Below are 14127 nucleotides of genomic sequence, written 5' to 3'. Positions count from 1 at the left end.
TAGGTCCCTCTGTATCCAATCCCTATCCCTTAGTGTATCTACCACGCCTCCTAGTTTAGTGTGATCTGCAAACTTGCTGAAAGTGTAGTCCACACCATCCTCCAGATCATTAATAAAGATATTAAACAAAACTGGCCCCAGGACCGACCCTTGGGGCACTCCGCTTGAAACCGGCTGCCAACTAGAAATGGAGCCATTGATCACTACCCGTTGAGCCCAATGATCTAGCCAGCTTTCTATCCACCTTACAGTCCATTCATCCAGACCATACTTCTTTAACTTGGCTGCAAGAATACTGTGGGAGACTGTATCAAAACTTTGCTAAAGTTAAGGAATAACACATCCACTGCTTTCCCCTCATCCACAGAGCCAGTTATCTCATCATAGAAGGCAATTAGGTTAGTCAGGCATGACTTCCCCTTGGTGAATCCATGCTGACTGTTCCTGATTACTTTCTGCTCCTCTAAGTGTTTCATAATTGATTCCTTGAGGACCTGCTCCATGACTTTTCCAGAGACTGAGGTGAGGCTGACTGGCCTGTAGTTCCCCGGATCCTCCTTCTTCCCTTTTTTAAAGATGGGCACTACATTAGCCTTTTTCCAGTCATCTGGGACCTCCCCCGATCGCCATGAGTTTTCAAAAATAATGGCTAATGGCTCTGCAATCTCATCCGCCAACTCCTTTAGCACCCTCGGATGCAGCACATCCGGCCCCATGGACTTGTGCACGTCCATGGGATGATCTCTTCACCCCTCCCCCCCTACCCATGGCTAACAGCGGGGAACATTCCTGTTCAGCCGAGCAGGAACAGGCACCTCTGAATGTCCCCTTAATAAAATCACCCCATTTCAACCAGGTGACCGTGAATGATATCACTCTCCTGAGGATAACAAAGAGAGATAAGGAATGGATGTTGTCTGCATGCCAGCAAACACCGGGACCATACGCTGCCATGCTTTGTTATGCAATGATTCCAGACTACGTGCTCCTGGCCTGGCATGGTAAAGTGTCCTACCATGGCGGACAGGATAAGGCAGCCCTCCCCAGAAACCTTCTGCAAAGGCTTTGGGAATACATGAAGGAGAGCTTTCTGGAGATGTCCCTGGAGGATTTCCGCTCCATCCCCATACACATTAACAGACTTTTCTAGTAGCTGTACTGGCCGCGATTGTCAGGGCAAATTAATCATTAATCATTAAACACGCTTGCTTTTAAACCATGTGTGATATTTACAAAGGTACACTCACTAGAGGTCCCTTGTATGCCCTCAGGGTCTGGGAGCACGCCTTGGGTGAGTTCAGGGGTTACTGTTTCCAGGTCCAGGGTGATAAACATATCCTGACTGTTGGGGAAACCGGTTTCTCCGCTTCCTTGCTGTGAGGTATCTTCATTGTCTTCACCATCATCATCATCTTTCTCGTACCCCAAACCCGCTTCCCTGTTGCGTGTTTCTCCATTGATGGAGTCAAAGCATAGGGTTGGGATAGTGATGGCTGCACCCCCTAGAATGGCATGCAGCTCCACGTAGAAGCGGCATGTTTGCGGCTCTGCCCCAGACCTTCCGTTTGCCTCTCTGGCTTTGTGGTCGGCTTGCCTTAGCTCCTTAATTTTCACACGGCACTGCTGTGCATCCCTGTTATGGCCTCTGTCCTTCATGGCCTTTGAGACCTTTTCTAATATTTTGCCATTTCGTTTACTGCTACGGAGTTCAGCTAGCACTGATTCGTCTCCCCATATGGCGAGCAGATCCCGTACTTCCCATTCTGTCCATGCTGGAGCTCTTTTGCGATCCTGGGACTCTATCATGGTTACCTGTGCTGATGAGCTCTGCGTGGTCACCTGTGCTCTCCACGCTGGGCAAACAGGAAATGAAATTCAAAAGTTCATGGGGCTTTTCCTGTCTACCTGGTCAGTGCATCTGAGTTGAGAGCGCTGTCCAGAGCGGTCACAATGAAGCACTGTGGGATAGCTTCCGGAGGCCAATAACATCGAATTCCGTACACACTACCCCAAATCCGATCCGCAAAGGCCGGTTTTAGTGCTAATCCCCTCGCGGGAGGTGGAGTAAAGAAACCGGTTTAAAGGGCCCTTTAAGTCAAAAGAAAGGGCTTCGTCGTGTGGACGTGTCCAGGCTTAATTTGATTTAACCCTGCTAAAGTCGACCTAAACTCGTAGTGTAGACCAGGGCCAAGTTTCCACTTCTTGTAAGCTTCCTTTTTGTGTTTAAGCTCACCTAAGAATTCTCTGTTAAGCCAAGCCTGTTCGCCTGCCATATTTGTTATTCTTTCTGCACACCGGGATATTTGTCCCTGCGCCTTCAATAAGGCTTCTTTAAAATACAGCCACCTTGGATGAGGGAGAATTGAACCTCCCACATCCCAGGTGAATGATCCAACCACTGAGGAAAAGCTATTAGGGAAACAGCAACAGACAGACCCAATCTGGTAAGTGGTCTTTGAGATGGATTGGGTCTCGTATGCAAGTTGGGCAGATAAATGCCTATCTTCCCCCAGTTCATGGATCCCTCTGGAGCTTATGTGGGAGGTGAGGCAGCAATGCACCTGACCAGAGTGAAAAACTTAGGTGCTAAGGGAACTGCTACTAAGAAAACTTGGGCACTGGGTGAGTTTCGGTGCCTATAGGGCTCATTGGGAGTTTTGTGATTCTCAGTGGAGATGAAAATTGGGATTTAGGCACCTAAGTACCTCTCCCTTCTGTCACCTCTCTGTTCTCAGGCTGGGCCTCTCCTTCACTTCCCTATTGAGAAGTGGGAAAAAACCTCCTTCTTGATTGTTGGTTGCTAGGCATCATTGTTCTGGCATTTTGGAACCTAATGGGATTTTCAAAAGCACCTATGTGCCCAAAACTCATTGATATCAATGGGAGTTAGGTGCCTAGATATTTCTGAAAATCCCACTACGCATCTAACTATCTTTCAGAATAGATAGTAGAGCTTTCAGCTCTGCATCACATACCCCCAACTTGTTTCAGATAGGGTAAATCAGCCATAGCTCCATTGGGTCAATGGATCAAATCCCCAGCTGTTGTAAATGGATGTATGCCGATTTACTCCATCCATGTATCTGGATTCCATTGTCTGAAAAGGGACCAGCATTCAAAGGTGACTTGCACATGCTAGAAAAAGAAACATTTTAATAAAGCCCTTGGGGAAGCAAATTAGAGTGTGAGGCTTGTACAGGAAGATGCGTCAGAACCTATAAAAGACCCAAAACCTGGGAAAATATTATCTGCCTAAATTCTTGATAGCAGAAAGCAGACAATACATGACTCTGGGAAGTGATTGAAGGCATCACAAGAAAAAGCATTAAAAGGAACTAAAGATACCTGTCGGTGATCAGCAAATACCTAAGAAAAGTCGAAGATGTTCTAAAGCAGCATGAAAGGTGAATATGATTGAATTTGTTGCTGAGAAAGAAAACGTGTAGGGTCAAACCCAAGGGGTCTTTATTTGGGTCTTATTCAGGTTAAAGCCGTTCAAAAAATGGCTCGTTATTTTTTTCTGCAAAAATATGGAGGGGGGGGGAATTTCATCAAAATTTTCAGAAGAAAATTTGTCCTTTTCGTCCCCAAACTGAAAACTGGAAATTTTGGGCTGAAAATCAAATAAATGAGACAGTCCAATTTTCCTTTAAAAAAATTTCTATTGGAAAAGTTTTCACCGCCCTGCTCAGACTAAGCAGGTTATGTGCATGCAGGGGTGAGGGATACCACAACAACAGATAAGTACTCAGGTAGCCTCAAAAACTTCAATCAATATGAATGAACAACAGTGGCTGGAAAAGTTTAGACTTTAGTATTCAAATTGCTCCAAAAATTTTGTCAATATTTCATATGGAAAAGAAAAAGGAAAATTGAGAACTGGTAAAAAAAAAGAACATAAATTTCCTTCTCTGCTCCATTTTTTGTAGTGATTTTTTTTTTTTTTACAAAAGTAAAAACAAAAGTGGATTTATCCTGAATTTTAATCAACATTTTGAAATATTCAAGCTGGAATTTTCAAAGGAGTATGAGGACAGTTTAATGCCTAATTTGCCTTGCTGCTTGGAAAATCCTACCATAGGAATTCAATGGGAATTCTGCTTAATTTCAATGGGAGCTGAGCACCTAACTCTCTGAGGCTCCTTTGAAAATCCCAATTTCAGACTTTTCCGACTAGCTCTAGGGTCATCTTATTGCAGAGTTAGATAATAGTTTTGGGTTAACATCTTAATCTGTATGAGATGGAAACTAATAAGGAGGAAGAAGAAGAAGACTAAAATGAGGAAGAAGAAAAAGAGGGAGAAAAGGATAAGGAAGTTAGAGAGAAGAATGATGATGCATTAGAGAGAATGAGGATGCCAGTTGAGGAGCTACTAGCTGGTGAGATGTGGAAAAATCAAAAATGATTAAAGGTCTAGAAAACATGACCTGTGAGGGAAGATTGAAAAACGCTGGGTTTGTTTAGTCTGGAGAAGAGAAGACTGAGAGGGGACATGATAACAGTTTTCAAATACATAAAAGGTTGTTACAAGGAGAAGGGAGGAAAATTGTACTTCTTAACCTCTGAGGATAGAACAAGAAACAATGGGCTTAAATTGCACAAGGGAGGTTTAGTTTAGACATTAGGAAAAACTTCCTAACTGTCAGGGTGGTTAAGCACTGGAATAAATTGCCTAGGAAGGTTGTGGAATTTCCATCATTGAGGATTTTTTAAGAGCAGGTTAGACAAACACCTGTCAGGAATGGCTTAGATAATACTTAGTCCTGCTATGAGTGCAGGGGACTGAATTAGATGACCTCTCGAGGTCTCTTCCAGTCTTATAATTCTATGATTATAACATTATTTGATCATGAAAGGGTGATCACAAAAGTGTGTCTTGCAATGTCTCCCAGGACTGAGGTTCAAAGGCTCAAGGACGCCTCTCTTAAACCAAACATGGTTAAACTGCTCAGGCTAAATCAAACAGCCATCGACGGATTCATCCTCTTAGGATTCTCCGATCTCTGCGAGTCTCAGGTGCTGCTCTTTTTGTCTTTTCTCATTATTTACATTGCAACGATCACAGGAAATGTCTTGATTGTGGTAACAGTTCTGTCCCAGCATCGCCTTCATACCCCCATGTACTGGTTCCTCAGCAATTTGTCCTTCCTGGAAATCTGCTACACTACAAATATTGTCCCCAGGATGTTACTTGGTTTCCTGTTGGAGAAGAGTATAATATCATTCCCTGGCTGCATGATACAGTTCTACCTCTTTTGTTCATTGGGAACCACGGAGTGCTTGCTCCTTGGTATGATGGCTTATGATCGGTACCTGGCTATATGCTATCCGCTGCACTATGCAGCTGTCATGACTGGCAGGGTCTGCACCCAGTTAGCAGCTGGTTCCTGGGCATGTGGTTTTCTGATACCCACGATAACAGTATCTGTGATGTCCCATCTGACATTCTGTGGTCCCAATGAAATCAACCATTTCTTCTGCGATTTCAAACCTCTCGTAAAACTCTCCTGCACGGACTCCTACTCAGTCGAAAACACTGTTTGTATCTTGTCCTCAGCTGTAACCATGGTCCCATTTCTCTTAATCCTGGTGTCCTACACTCACATCCTCAGGGCCATCCTGAGTATCCCTTCCACCACTGGGAAGCAAAAGGCCTTCTCCACCTGCTCCTCCCACCTCATTGTGGTCACCACTTTCTACGGGACTCTGATTGTCATGTACGTGGCCCCCTCAGCAAACGATTCACCAGCTCTTAACAAGGTCTTCTCCCTGCTGTACACCACAGTGACTCCCATGTTTAATCCCATCATATACAGCCTCAGAAATCAGGAAGTTCGAGAGAGTGTGAAGAAACTCCTAAGAGCAATGGTTTTGAAGGGCGGCAAATTGAAGATCACATTATGCAAATAAGAATAGGAGCTTCTATCTATCTACTCTAATCTATCTATCCAATACCCCCTACACCATGGTGTCTGGGGGGGTGACCATCCTTCTTTTTTAACCCCTCTTGAAATCAGCCACAAACATTTCAATGACTTTGAAAACCTTGACAGTTAGGAGATTTGGTGAGGAACCTGTGGTGGAGGATTTCTGGAGCTATAATGGTAGAAACACTGGGGACGTTGATTGTAAATTAAGAATGGCCCTGTAGCTAAAACAGAGGACTGAGAGTTAAGAGATTTTGGTGCTGATCTTGACCCAGTTGGCAGTCTCATTTTGCAAGTCACTTCCTTTCTCAGTGCCTCAGTTTCCATATTTGTAAAATGTGTTGTTATTAATCTCTGTAATGTATAGCTTTAAAATCCTTGTGTATTAGACTTTATAGAGAGGACATTATATATTAATATTATTGTTGTTGTTGTCACAGTTTCAGGGTTAAATGCAACATTGGCCCTCTTCCCCCACACCTCCAGCCTTCCTTGAGGGCATCTACTTAAGGATTAAGGCTTCCCAGCTGTAACTTCTTTAAACTGGGGGGTTTAAAACTTGCAGTCCCCTGCACTTCAGTAGGTCTGACCAGTGTCGAGCACCAGTGGTTAACTCTTTCTCCAGAGGCTATAACAGTGTATACCAGAGTTGCCAACCAGCCTTCAAAAAGCAAAATACATTTATTCTTAGAGCAAAAGCATTACAGAGAAAACATATAAGAAACAATAAAAGAGTCTATATGAGCGGTTCTCAACCCACAGCCTGCAGGCCACATGCACCCAATTAGCACACACCTGCAGCCCAGCTGTGTGCTAAAGGCTGCAGGGCCACATGGGACTGGTTTACCAGCTGCCTGGCCACCCAGTGACGCGAGGTCTGGGATGCCTGGCCAAGCAGGGCCAGGGATCGGGGTCACCGGCCGGCCCCACATGGCAGGGTCTGGCCCCACATGGCAGGATCTGGCACTGCTGCCCAGCCAGTGCCGAATGGCGGAGTCTGGCACTGCTGCCTGGCTGGCACCACAGAGGGTCCGGGGTCAGCGTTGGGGCTGCCAGCTGGTCCTCGTGGTCAGGATCCGGGGCTGCTGCCCGGCTGCCCTGGCCCCATGTGGCCAATCCCAGTGTCCAGGCTGCTGCCGCACCCTGCACAGAGGGATCCAGGGTTCCTGCACTCCTGACCCCACTTTGTGGAGGGATCTCTGGCTGGGAGGCACTGGGCATAGAGGATCTGTGGGGGGACGGAGCTGAGGGGACACGCTGTGGTTCTCAACATGCAGCCCAGATAACACATTGTGGCCCACATATGCATCCCACAATGATAAATAGGTTGAGAACCACTGATCTATATGCATGCCAAAAGTTTACCAGAGGTCACCCCCATGCTCCTGTCTAGGCTGTGGTAAGTGTCAGATTTGCAACCCCCACAACTGGTTTTGTCCCCTTCATTATAAGTACATGTCAGTTTTTAAACCAGGAATCAGACCCCAACTGGACAGTTCATCTGTTTCATGATGCTGCTATGGCCTTTGATCTCCGGCCCCTTGGAATAGGTAATCACCAGCCAGTTACCCGTTCTTCATCAAGGGCATAGCTGGGATTGTTCAATTTTCATTAACCCACCCCCAAGGATGCCCCAGGAAACCCACTTAGAGCTTATATTGTCCCAAAAGTCCATGCCAGTCTGGCACATTTCAATACAGTCTTTTGAACTACTTGCACTACCCAGGTCCCCCATTTGTTGTTACAATTACTACTACACTACAATGGAAGTGATGCACTGAGTAACTTTAGATATACTTACTAGCAACTGAGAGCTCATGCTGTCATGAACTGAGGCAGCTGAGTCAAATAATTCATCCTCTGTACAGCCAATGAAATTGCTGCATGCAAATTAGCTGTAGGGTGGTGGTTGGTTGAAATACCTCCAATATCACAACAGTCTAGGACTCCTGGGCTGAATGTAGCTGAAAGCACATGCTGTGACATGAGTGTAATTCTGAAATGGCTGAGCACTTAAAAATTGGGAGATAACAGACCAGAAAACCCACCCCTGGCTCCTTGTCCCAGTCCCATTCTACTTGCCCACTCAGTCCCAGGTCTCCACTGCTTAAGGCTTGTCATCCCAGTCCCAGTCTCCTTGCCCAGACAGTCCAATTCCCTCTTCCTAGCTGGATGCAAGGAGGTCTGGCTGGCTGGAGCGGTGGGGTGGAGAGCCTGGCTAGAGGGGTAGGGGCCCTGTTGGAGGAACTGTCTGGACCGGTGGGGCAAAGAGATGGCTTGAGGGGATGGCCAGAGTGGGGGAGAACATCATGGAAGGGAGGGGCCTGGCTGGGTGGAATTGACCAAAGTGGGTGACAAGGAGCCATGCTGGATTTGCTAGAAAAAGCATAAATATACAGAGACTTGTAAGGATTAGATTTTAATCAGTAAATGTTGATAAACATTGATTTCATCATACACATACATGCAAAACTGCAGTGAAGAAAATGCCATCATCAATAATCAAAATTTCCAGGTAGGCAAAGTAAGAAAAATGCTGCTTGAGAATTACTTATGAATTTGAGTTAAGGGGATATATTTCTTTTCTTTGTAAAATTAGATGTGTGATGTCGACAAGTCTCTGTGTGTTAACAAATACAAAGCTTTAAACTTTTTGAATCTTAACATTCATGGTCATAAAAATAATGATGGGGGGAGGGATAAGCTCAGTGGTTTGAGCATTGGCCTGTTCTAAATCCAGGGTTGTGAGTTCAGTCCTTGAGGGGGCCACTTAGGTATCTGAGGCAAAATCAGTACTTGGTCCTGCTAGTGAAGGCAGGGAGCTGGACTCGATGACCTTTCAGGGTCCCTTCCAGTTCTAGGAGATTCTATAAAATTTCAGTGCCGGTTTTCATCAGCCCTTGAGAGCTGGAGTGTTCTTTGAAGCACAAACCATTCTCCTACTCATGGGTCTCCAGCAGGAGCCTTGTACTCACTCCCCGTCTCCAGCAACCTCGGCTACAACTTCTACTTGCTCTTTTTGGTTCCTTTCTGGCTCTTTATAGAGACCAGCTGTCTTCTTAGAGAGGCAATTAATGGGCTTTAAGGACTCAGTCTCTCCTGTGACTGGGCAATATTGTTTCTGGATTCAGCTGTAACTCTTTAGGTTTTCCTACTTTAAAATATTTGCCCCACAACTCATTTCACTGAGTATGTTAGAAAGGACAAGAAAAATTCACAGTAATGTTGATAATAGGCACGTTGTAAAAAAAAAACAAGCACAGAAAAACTCTGTCTGTGGTTTAAGGCTGGTCAAAAAATGTCCACCTAGACATCTTTTTAATGGAAAACACAAACTTTCAAAGAAGCTGCCTGCTTTCCAGGAACATGTTCGACTTTTCAACCAAATGCCCTAAACTGAAATTTTTCAGGCAAACCCATACACTTTAGGTTTTTGTTTTGTTTTCTGCTGTTTAAGATAAAAATGTTATGTTAAGGCTCATTTTCCTCTTCACTTTAATGGTGTAACTGCAATGGGGCCAGGCTCTGGAGGTCCCAGGCTACGTCTACACTACCTGCCTGAATTGGCGGGTAAAAATCGATTTCTCGGGTATTGAATTATCGTGTCTCATTGGGACGCGACAATCGATCCCTGAATCGACGCTTGTACTCCACCAGCGCAGGTAGGTGTAAGCATCATCGACGGGGGAGCCGCGGAGGTTGATTTGCTGCCGTCCACACAGCGGGGTAAGTTGGCTCGGATACGTCGAATTCAGCTATGCTATTTGCGTAGCTGAATTTGCGTATCTTAAAACGACCCCCCTCCCCCTCGTAGTGAGGACATAGACTCAATGAGCTACAATCCCAGCTGGGTCCCCAGAAGGCAGTTCCAGGAGGGCGGGGTGATTCCCTGCACAGCTTGGGCAGAGGCAGCGTTGCCCTTTTCTCTCCCCTCATTCCAAAGGCTTGGCCCGGACCTGTGTCACAAAATTGTGTGAGTTGGGTACACGCTGGGAAAAGCCCTAAGTGTGGGTTCTCAGGCTGGTGCAGACAGGGGAGCTGAGCCTGGAGGTCTCCAGCCTGGCTCTCTCTCTCCTTCCCCTCTCCACCTAGTTCCTTGTGTACCCCGTTGTGGCTGGACTGAATCTCACCCCAGGGGGCCCAGCCGAGGGACACCCCGTCTCTCTCTCGCTCTCCTGGGGGTCTCTCCTGGAGTCAGGGTCACCGTCCACTGACGGAAGAGGTGACTGGCAGTTGCGGGGAGTCTCTCTTGCTCAAGTGGAGATGACTCCGTCCAAGGCAGAGTGGCGCCTGCCGACATTCCCCGCTCCAGCGGGGTCTGTCCACCAGCTACCTCGTCCCTGGAGCGCAGGGTCTCGCCTCTGCCCCACACGGAGGGAGCCCTCATTGCTCAGTGTATAACAGGGGGGTCGCTTAGCCTCCTGTACAACACGAGCAAGAGCCTTGTGTCCAGCAAGTATAAATGGGAGTGGTTCCCCCCGGGCTTTGTCTGTGGGTCCAGAAGCCTGGGAGGGTGCTGCCCCTCACTCCCAGGCAGGGGTGGCCACATGGCCGGAGTCAGACTGCTGTCTAGCCCCGTCCCCAAGGGGCAGAGGTGGGGGGCACACAGCAAAGCTCCTGGCGTGTGTTTGGGAGCACAGGTCCCACAGACTCTGAAGACATTTCAATTTCATTTTTTTTTTAGTTTTTTACACTTTTAAAAACTTTTTCTTACTGTTTAAAAAATATTATGTATTTTTCTTTTTTTAAGTTTTTGTCCTTTATTTTTATTGTATTTTTAGTTTTGTATTCTTTTGTTTTATTTTATCATATATATAATATATACATATACATTTTTATAAATTCTTTATTAATTTATATATTTTGTTGTTTTAAAACAAACATTAACTGAAATTGACCTGCAAGTTTTCATTTTAATTAACAATATTTTTCTGTCAGAAAAATGTTCCATCTTGAAAATTTTTAATCTGCTTTAATTTCCACTCATATCTGAATCAATGTGATTTACATAGGATCTGGATAGAGGGGTGAGGCACAGTGACCTCAGGGTTAGGGTTTAAAGCAGAGGCCAGCAACCTTCAGCACACAAGGCCCATCAGGGTAATCCACTGGCGGGCCGCAAGAAATTTTGTTTATGTTGACCGTCCACAGGCATGGCCTCCTGCAGCTCCCAGTGGCCGCAGTTCGCTGTTCCCAGCCAATGGGAGCTGCGGGAAGCTGCGAGGTGCTGTGACTGGGGACAGTCAATGTAAAAAAAATGTCTCGGGGCCTGCCAATGGATTACCTTGATGGGCCACGTGCTGAAGGTTGCCGACCCCTGGTTTAAAGGGAGAGGGATTAGGGGCCTGAAGTGGACGAATGGACTATAAGGTGGATAGAAAGCAGGCTACATCATCGGGCTCAACAGGTAGTGATCAATGGCTCCATGTCTAAAGTTGGCAGCCGGTATCAACTGGAGTGCCCCAAGGGTCGGTCCTGGGGCCGGTTATGTTCAATATCTTCATTAATGATCTAGAGGATGGCTTGGACTGCACCCTCAGCAAGTTTGCAGATGATACTAAACTGGGAGGAGTGGTAGAAAATACGCTGGAGGATAGGGATAGGATACAGAGGGACCTAGACAAATTAGAGGATTGGGCCAAAAGAAAACTGATGAGGTTCAACAAGGACAAGTGCAGAGTCCTGCACTTAGGATGGAAGAATCCCATGCACTGATACAGACTAGGTAGGGACCGAATGGCTAGGCAGCAGTTCTGCAGAAAAGGACCTAGGCAGTTACAGTGGACGAGAAGCTGGATATGAGTCAACAGTGTGCCCTTGCTGTCAAAAAGGCTAACGGCATTTTTTGGGCTGTATAAAGTAGGGACATTACCAGCAAATCGAGGGACATGATCATTCCCCTCTATTCGACATTGGTGAGACCTCATCTGCAGTACTGTGTCCAGTTTTGGGCCCTACACTAAATGAAGGATGTGGAAAAATTGGAAAGAGTCAAGCGGAGGGCAACAAAAATTATTAGGGGGCTGGACACATGACTTATGAGGAGAGGCTGAGGGAACTGGGATTATTTAGTCTGCAGAAGAGAAGAATGAGGGGGGATTTGATAGCTGCTTTCAACTGCCTGAAAGGGGGTTCCAAAGAGGATGGATCTAGACTGTTCTCAGTGGTAGCAGATGACAGAACAAGGAGTAATGGTCTCAAGTTGCAGTGGGGGAGGTTTAGGTTGGATATTAGGAAAAACTTTTTCACTGGGAGGGTGGTGAAGCACTGGAATAGGGGTTACCTAGGGAGATGGTGGAATCTCCTTCCTTAGAGGTTTTTAAGATCAGACTTGACAAAGCCCTGGCTGGGATGATTTAGTTGGGGATTGGTCCTACTTTGAGCAGGGGATTGGACTAGATGACCTCCTGAGGTCCCTTCGAACCCTGATATTCTATGATTCTATGATACAGTGTTCTTGGGGGCTGGAGGGTTGAGAGGATCAGAGAGCTTCCTCTCTCCCTCGACCGCTAAAGGGGAATTCTGTGGGCCTGAATTTTAGCGAAAATCAGGCTTCTCCTAATTTTTCTGGTAACTTTTCCCCACATCTCCCTTCCCAACCCCATTCAGCCAGTTCCACCCAACATATAAGCAATAAAGTGTGACTTTCTAGGCTAAAGGGACCCTAAGGGCTTGTCCATATGGAGAGTTAGTGTTGAACAAGCTGGGAGGTGTAAATCTACAAAGCCATAAAAGAACATAACAAATGGCCATAGTGGATCAGACCACAGGTCCATCAGCAGCCAGGTGCTTCAGAGGGAATGAACAGAACAGGCAGTCATTGAGTGATCCATCCCTGTCACCGTTTCCCAGCTTCTGACAAGAGAGGGTTTAATAGGGACACCATCCCTGCCCATCCTGGCTAATAGCCATTGATGGACCTATCCTACATGAACTTACCTAGTTTGTTTTTTGAACCCTTTTTTATAGTCTTGACCTTCACAACGTCCACTGGCAAAGAGTTCCACAGGTTGAATATGTGTTGATCTATCTATCTATCTATCTATCTATCTATCTATCTATCGCACTAAGATGCCTATATCGTGGTGTTGTCATGGAGTGCGCAGCCTCGGTGCTCTTGGAACCATTAGAATGAAGTTCAGATGGGACCCCTCTGGTGTAGTGTGATAACGCCTCTGAGCACACTCTCACTGGGGCAAGCCTCCTTGGTTTCAGCGCCTCCTGGGTCTGACCTCAGAGCGTTCAGTATTCTTCTTTTTGCACTGTAAGATCCACACAGTGAGTCTGCCTGAATGAGATACCAGGGGAAACCTTACAACACCCCCCTCAGTCGGGCTGCGCGCCCCAACTTTTCAGTCAGTAGTGACTCTCAGCCAGCATTGTAAAACAGAAGGGTTTATTAGTCAACTGGGACACAGCGTAGAACAGATATTGGTAGCACAGAAGCTCAGCAAAGTCCATCTTGGGGAATCCAGAGCCCTGGGCTCTCCCCTGAGTCCCAAAAGGAGACTGACTCACTTCTAGCAGCCCACCCTCAGTCATGTCCAGTTGCCCCTCCTACATCCTTTGTCTCTTTCCCGGGCAAACTGGTCACCTGGCTTCCACTTCTTGCTTTGTTCTCCAACACCTCCAGCTGACTCTTGCAGAGCTGTCAGGATACAGAGTGTCAGCCATTGTTTGTGCCCAGGCAGCCAGATGACAGTCACACCTGTCCGCTAGGCATCTCTGCAATGATCAACACACCCTTGTCCCACCAAATAGATACTTGGGTAACACACAGGGGAAACTGAGGCACACACACTAGTCAGACAAAACATTAAAACAGACACCTTCGTTACAGGTGTCAGATAACTATTAAAGGAATAAGGCAGTATTATAGAGGAGGAAACTGAGTCATAGAGAGGTTATTTGAAATACCAAAGGTCACACAATGAGTCATTGACAGATCTAAGAACTGAACACATATTTCCTATACTCCCAGCCAACTACTGTGTTATAACCAACAGAAATATTCCTGCCTTCGTGGATTTAAATGTCTAATTAAGAATAAAGGACACAATACCATTTTGGGAAGTCACATCTTCCCACTCTTTTGTTTCCAACAAGAAGCAAATTTTCTACCTACCAGCCTCTTCAGGGCTTCGCGTACTTCCCTGTTCCTCAGACTATATATGAGGGGATTCGCCATGGGGGGGGGGG

The 14127-nt window shown here is 46.2% G+C and overlaps 1 protein-coding gene across 1 annotated transcript; it reads left to right on the top strand.

The window, feature by feature from the left end:
• The first annotated feature begins 3710 nt into the window (after positions 1-3710).
• Positions 3711-5911, top strand: LOC117886023 (olfactory receptor 11A1-like). Its single transcript, XM_034787657.1, has 2 exons — positions 3711-3718; positions 4954-5911. The coding sequence occupies exons 1-2, from the start codon at positions 3711-3713 to the stop codon at positions 5909-5911; spliced, it is 966 nt and encodes a 321-aa protein (XP_034643548.1).
• Positions 5912-14127: the final 8216 nt, after the last annotated feature.

The sequence above is a fragment of the Trachemys scripta genome, chromosome 12 (genome assembly GCF_013100865.1).
Source record: "Trachemys scripta elegans isolate TJP31775 chromosome 12, CAS_Tse_1.0, whole genome shotgun sequence".
NCBI lineage: Eukaryota > Metazoa > Chordata > Testudines > Emydidae > Trachemys > Trachemys scripta.
This window is presented reverse-complemented; position numbering and strand designations above follow the sequence as displayed.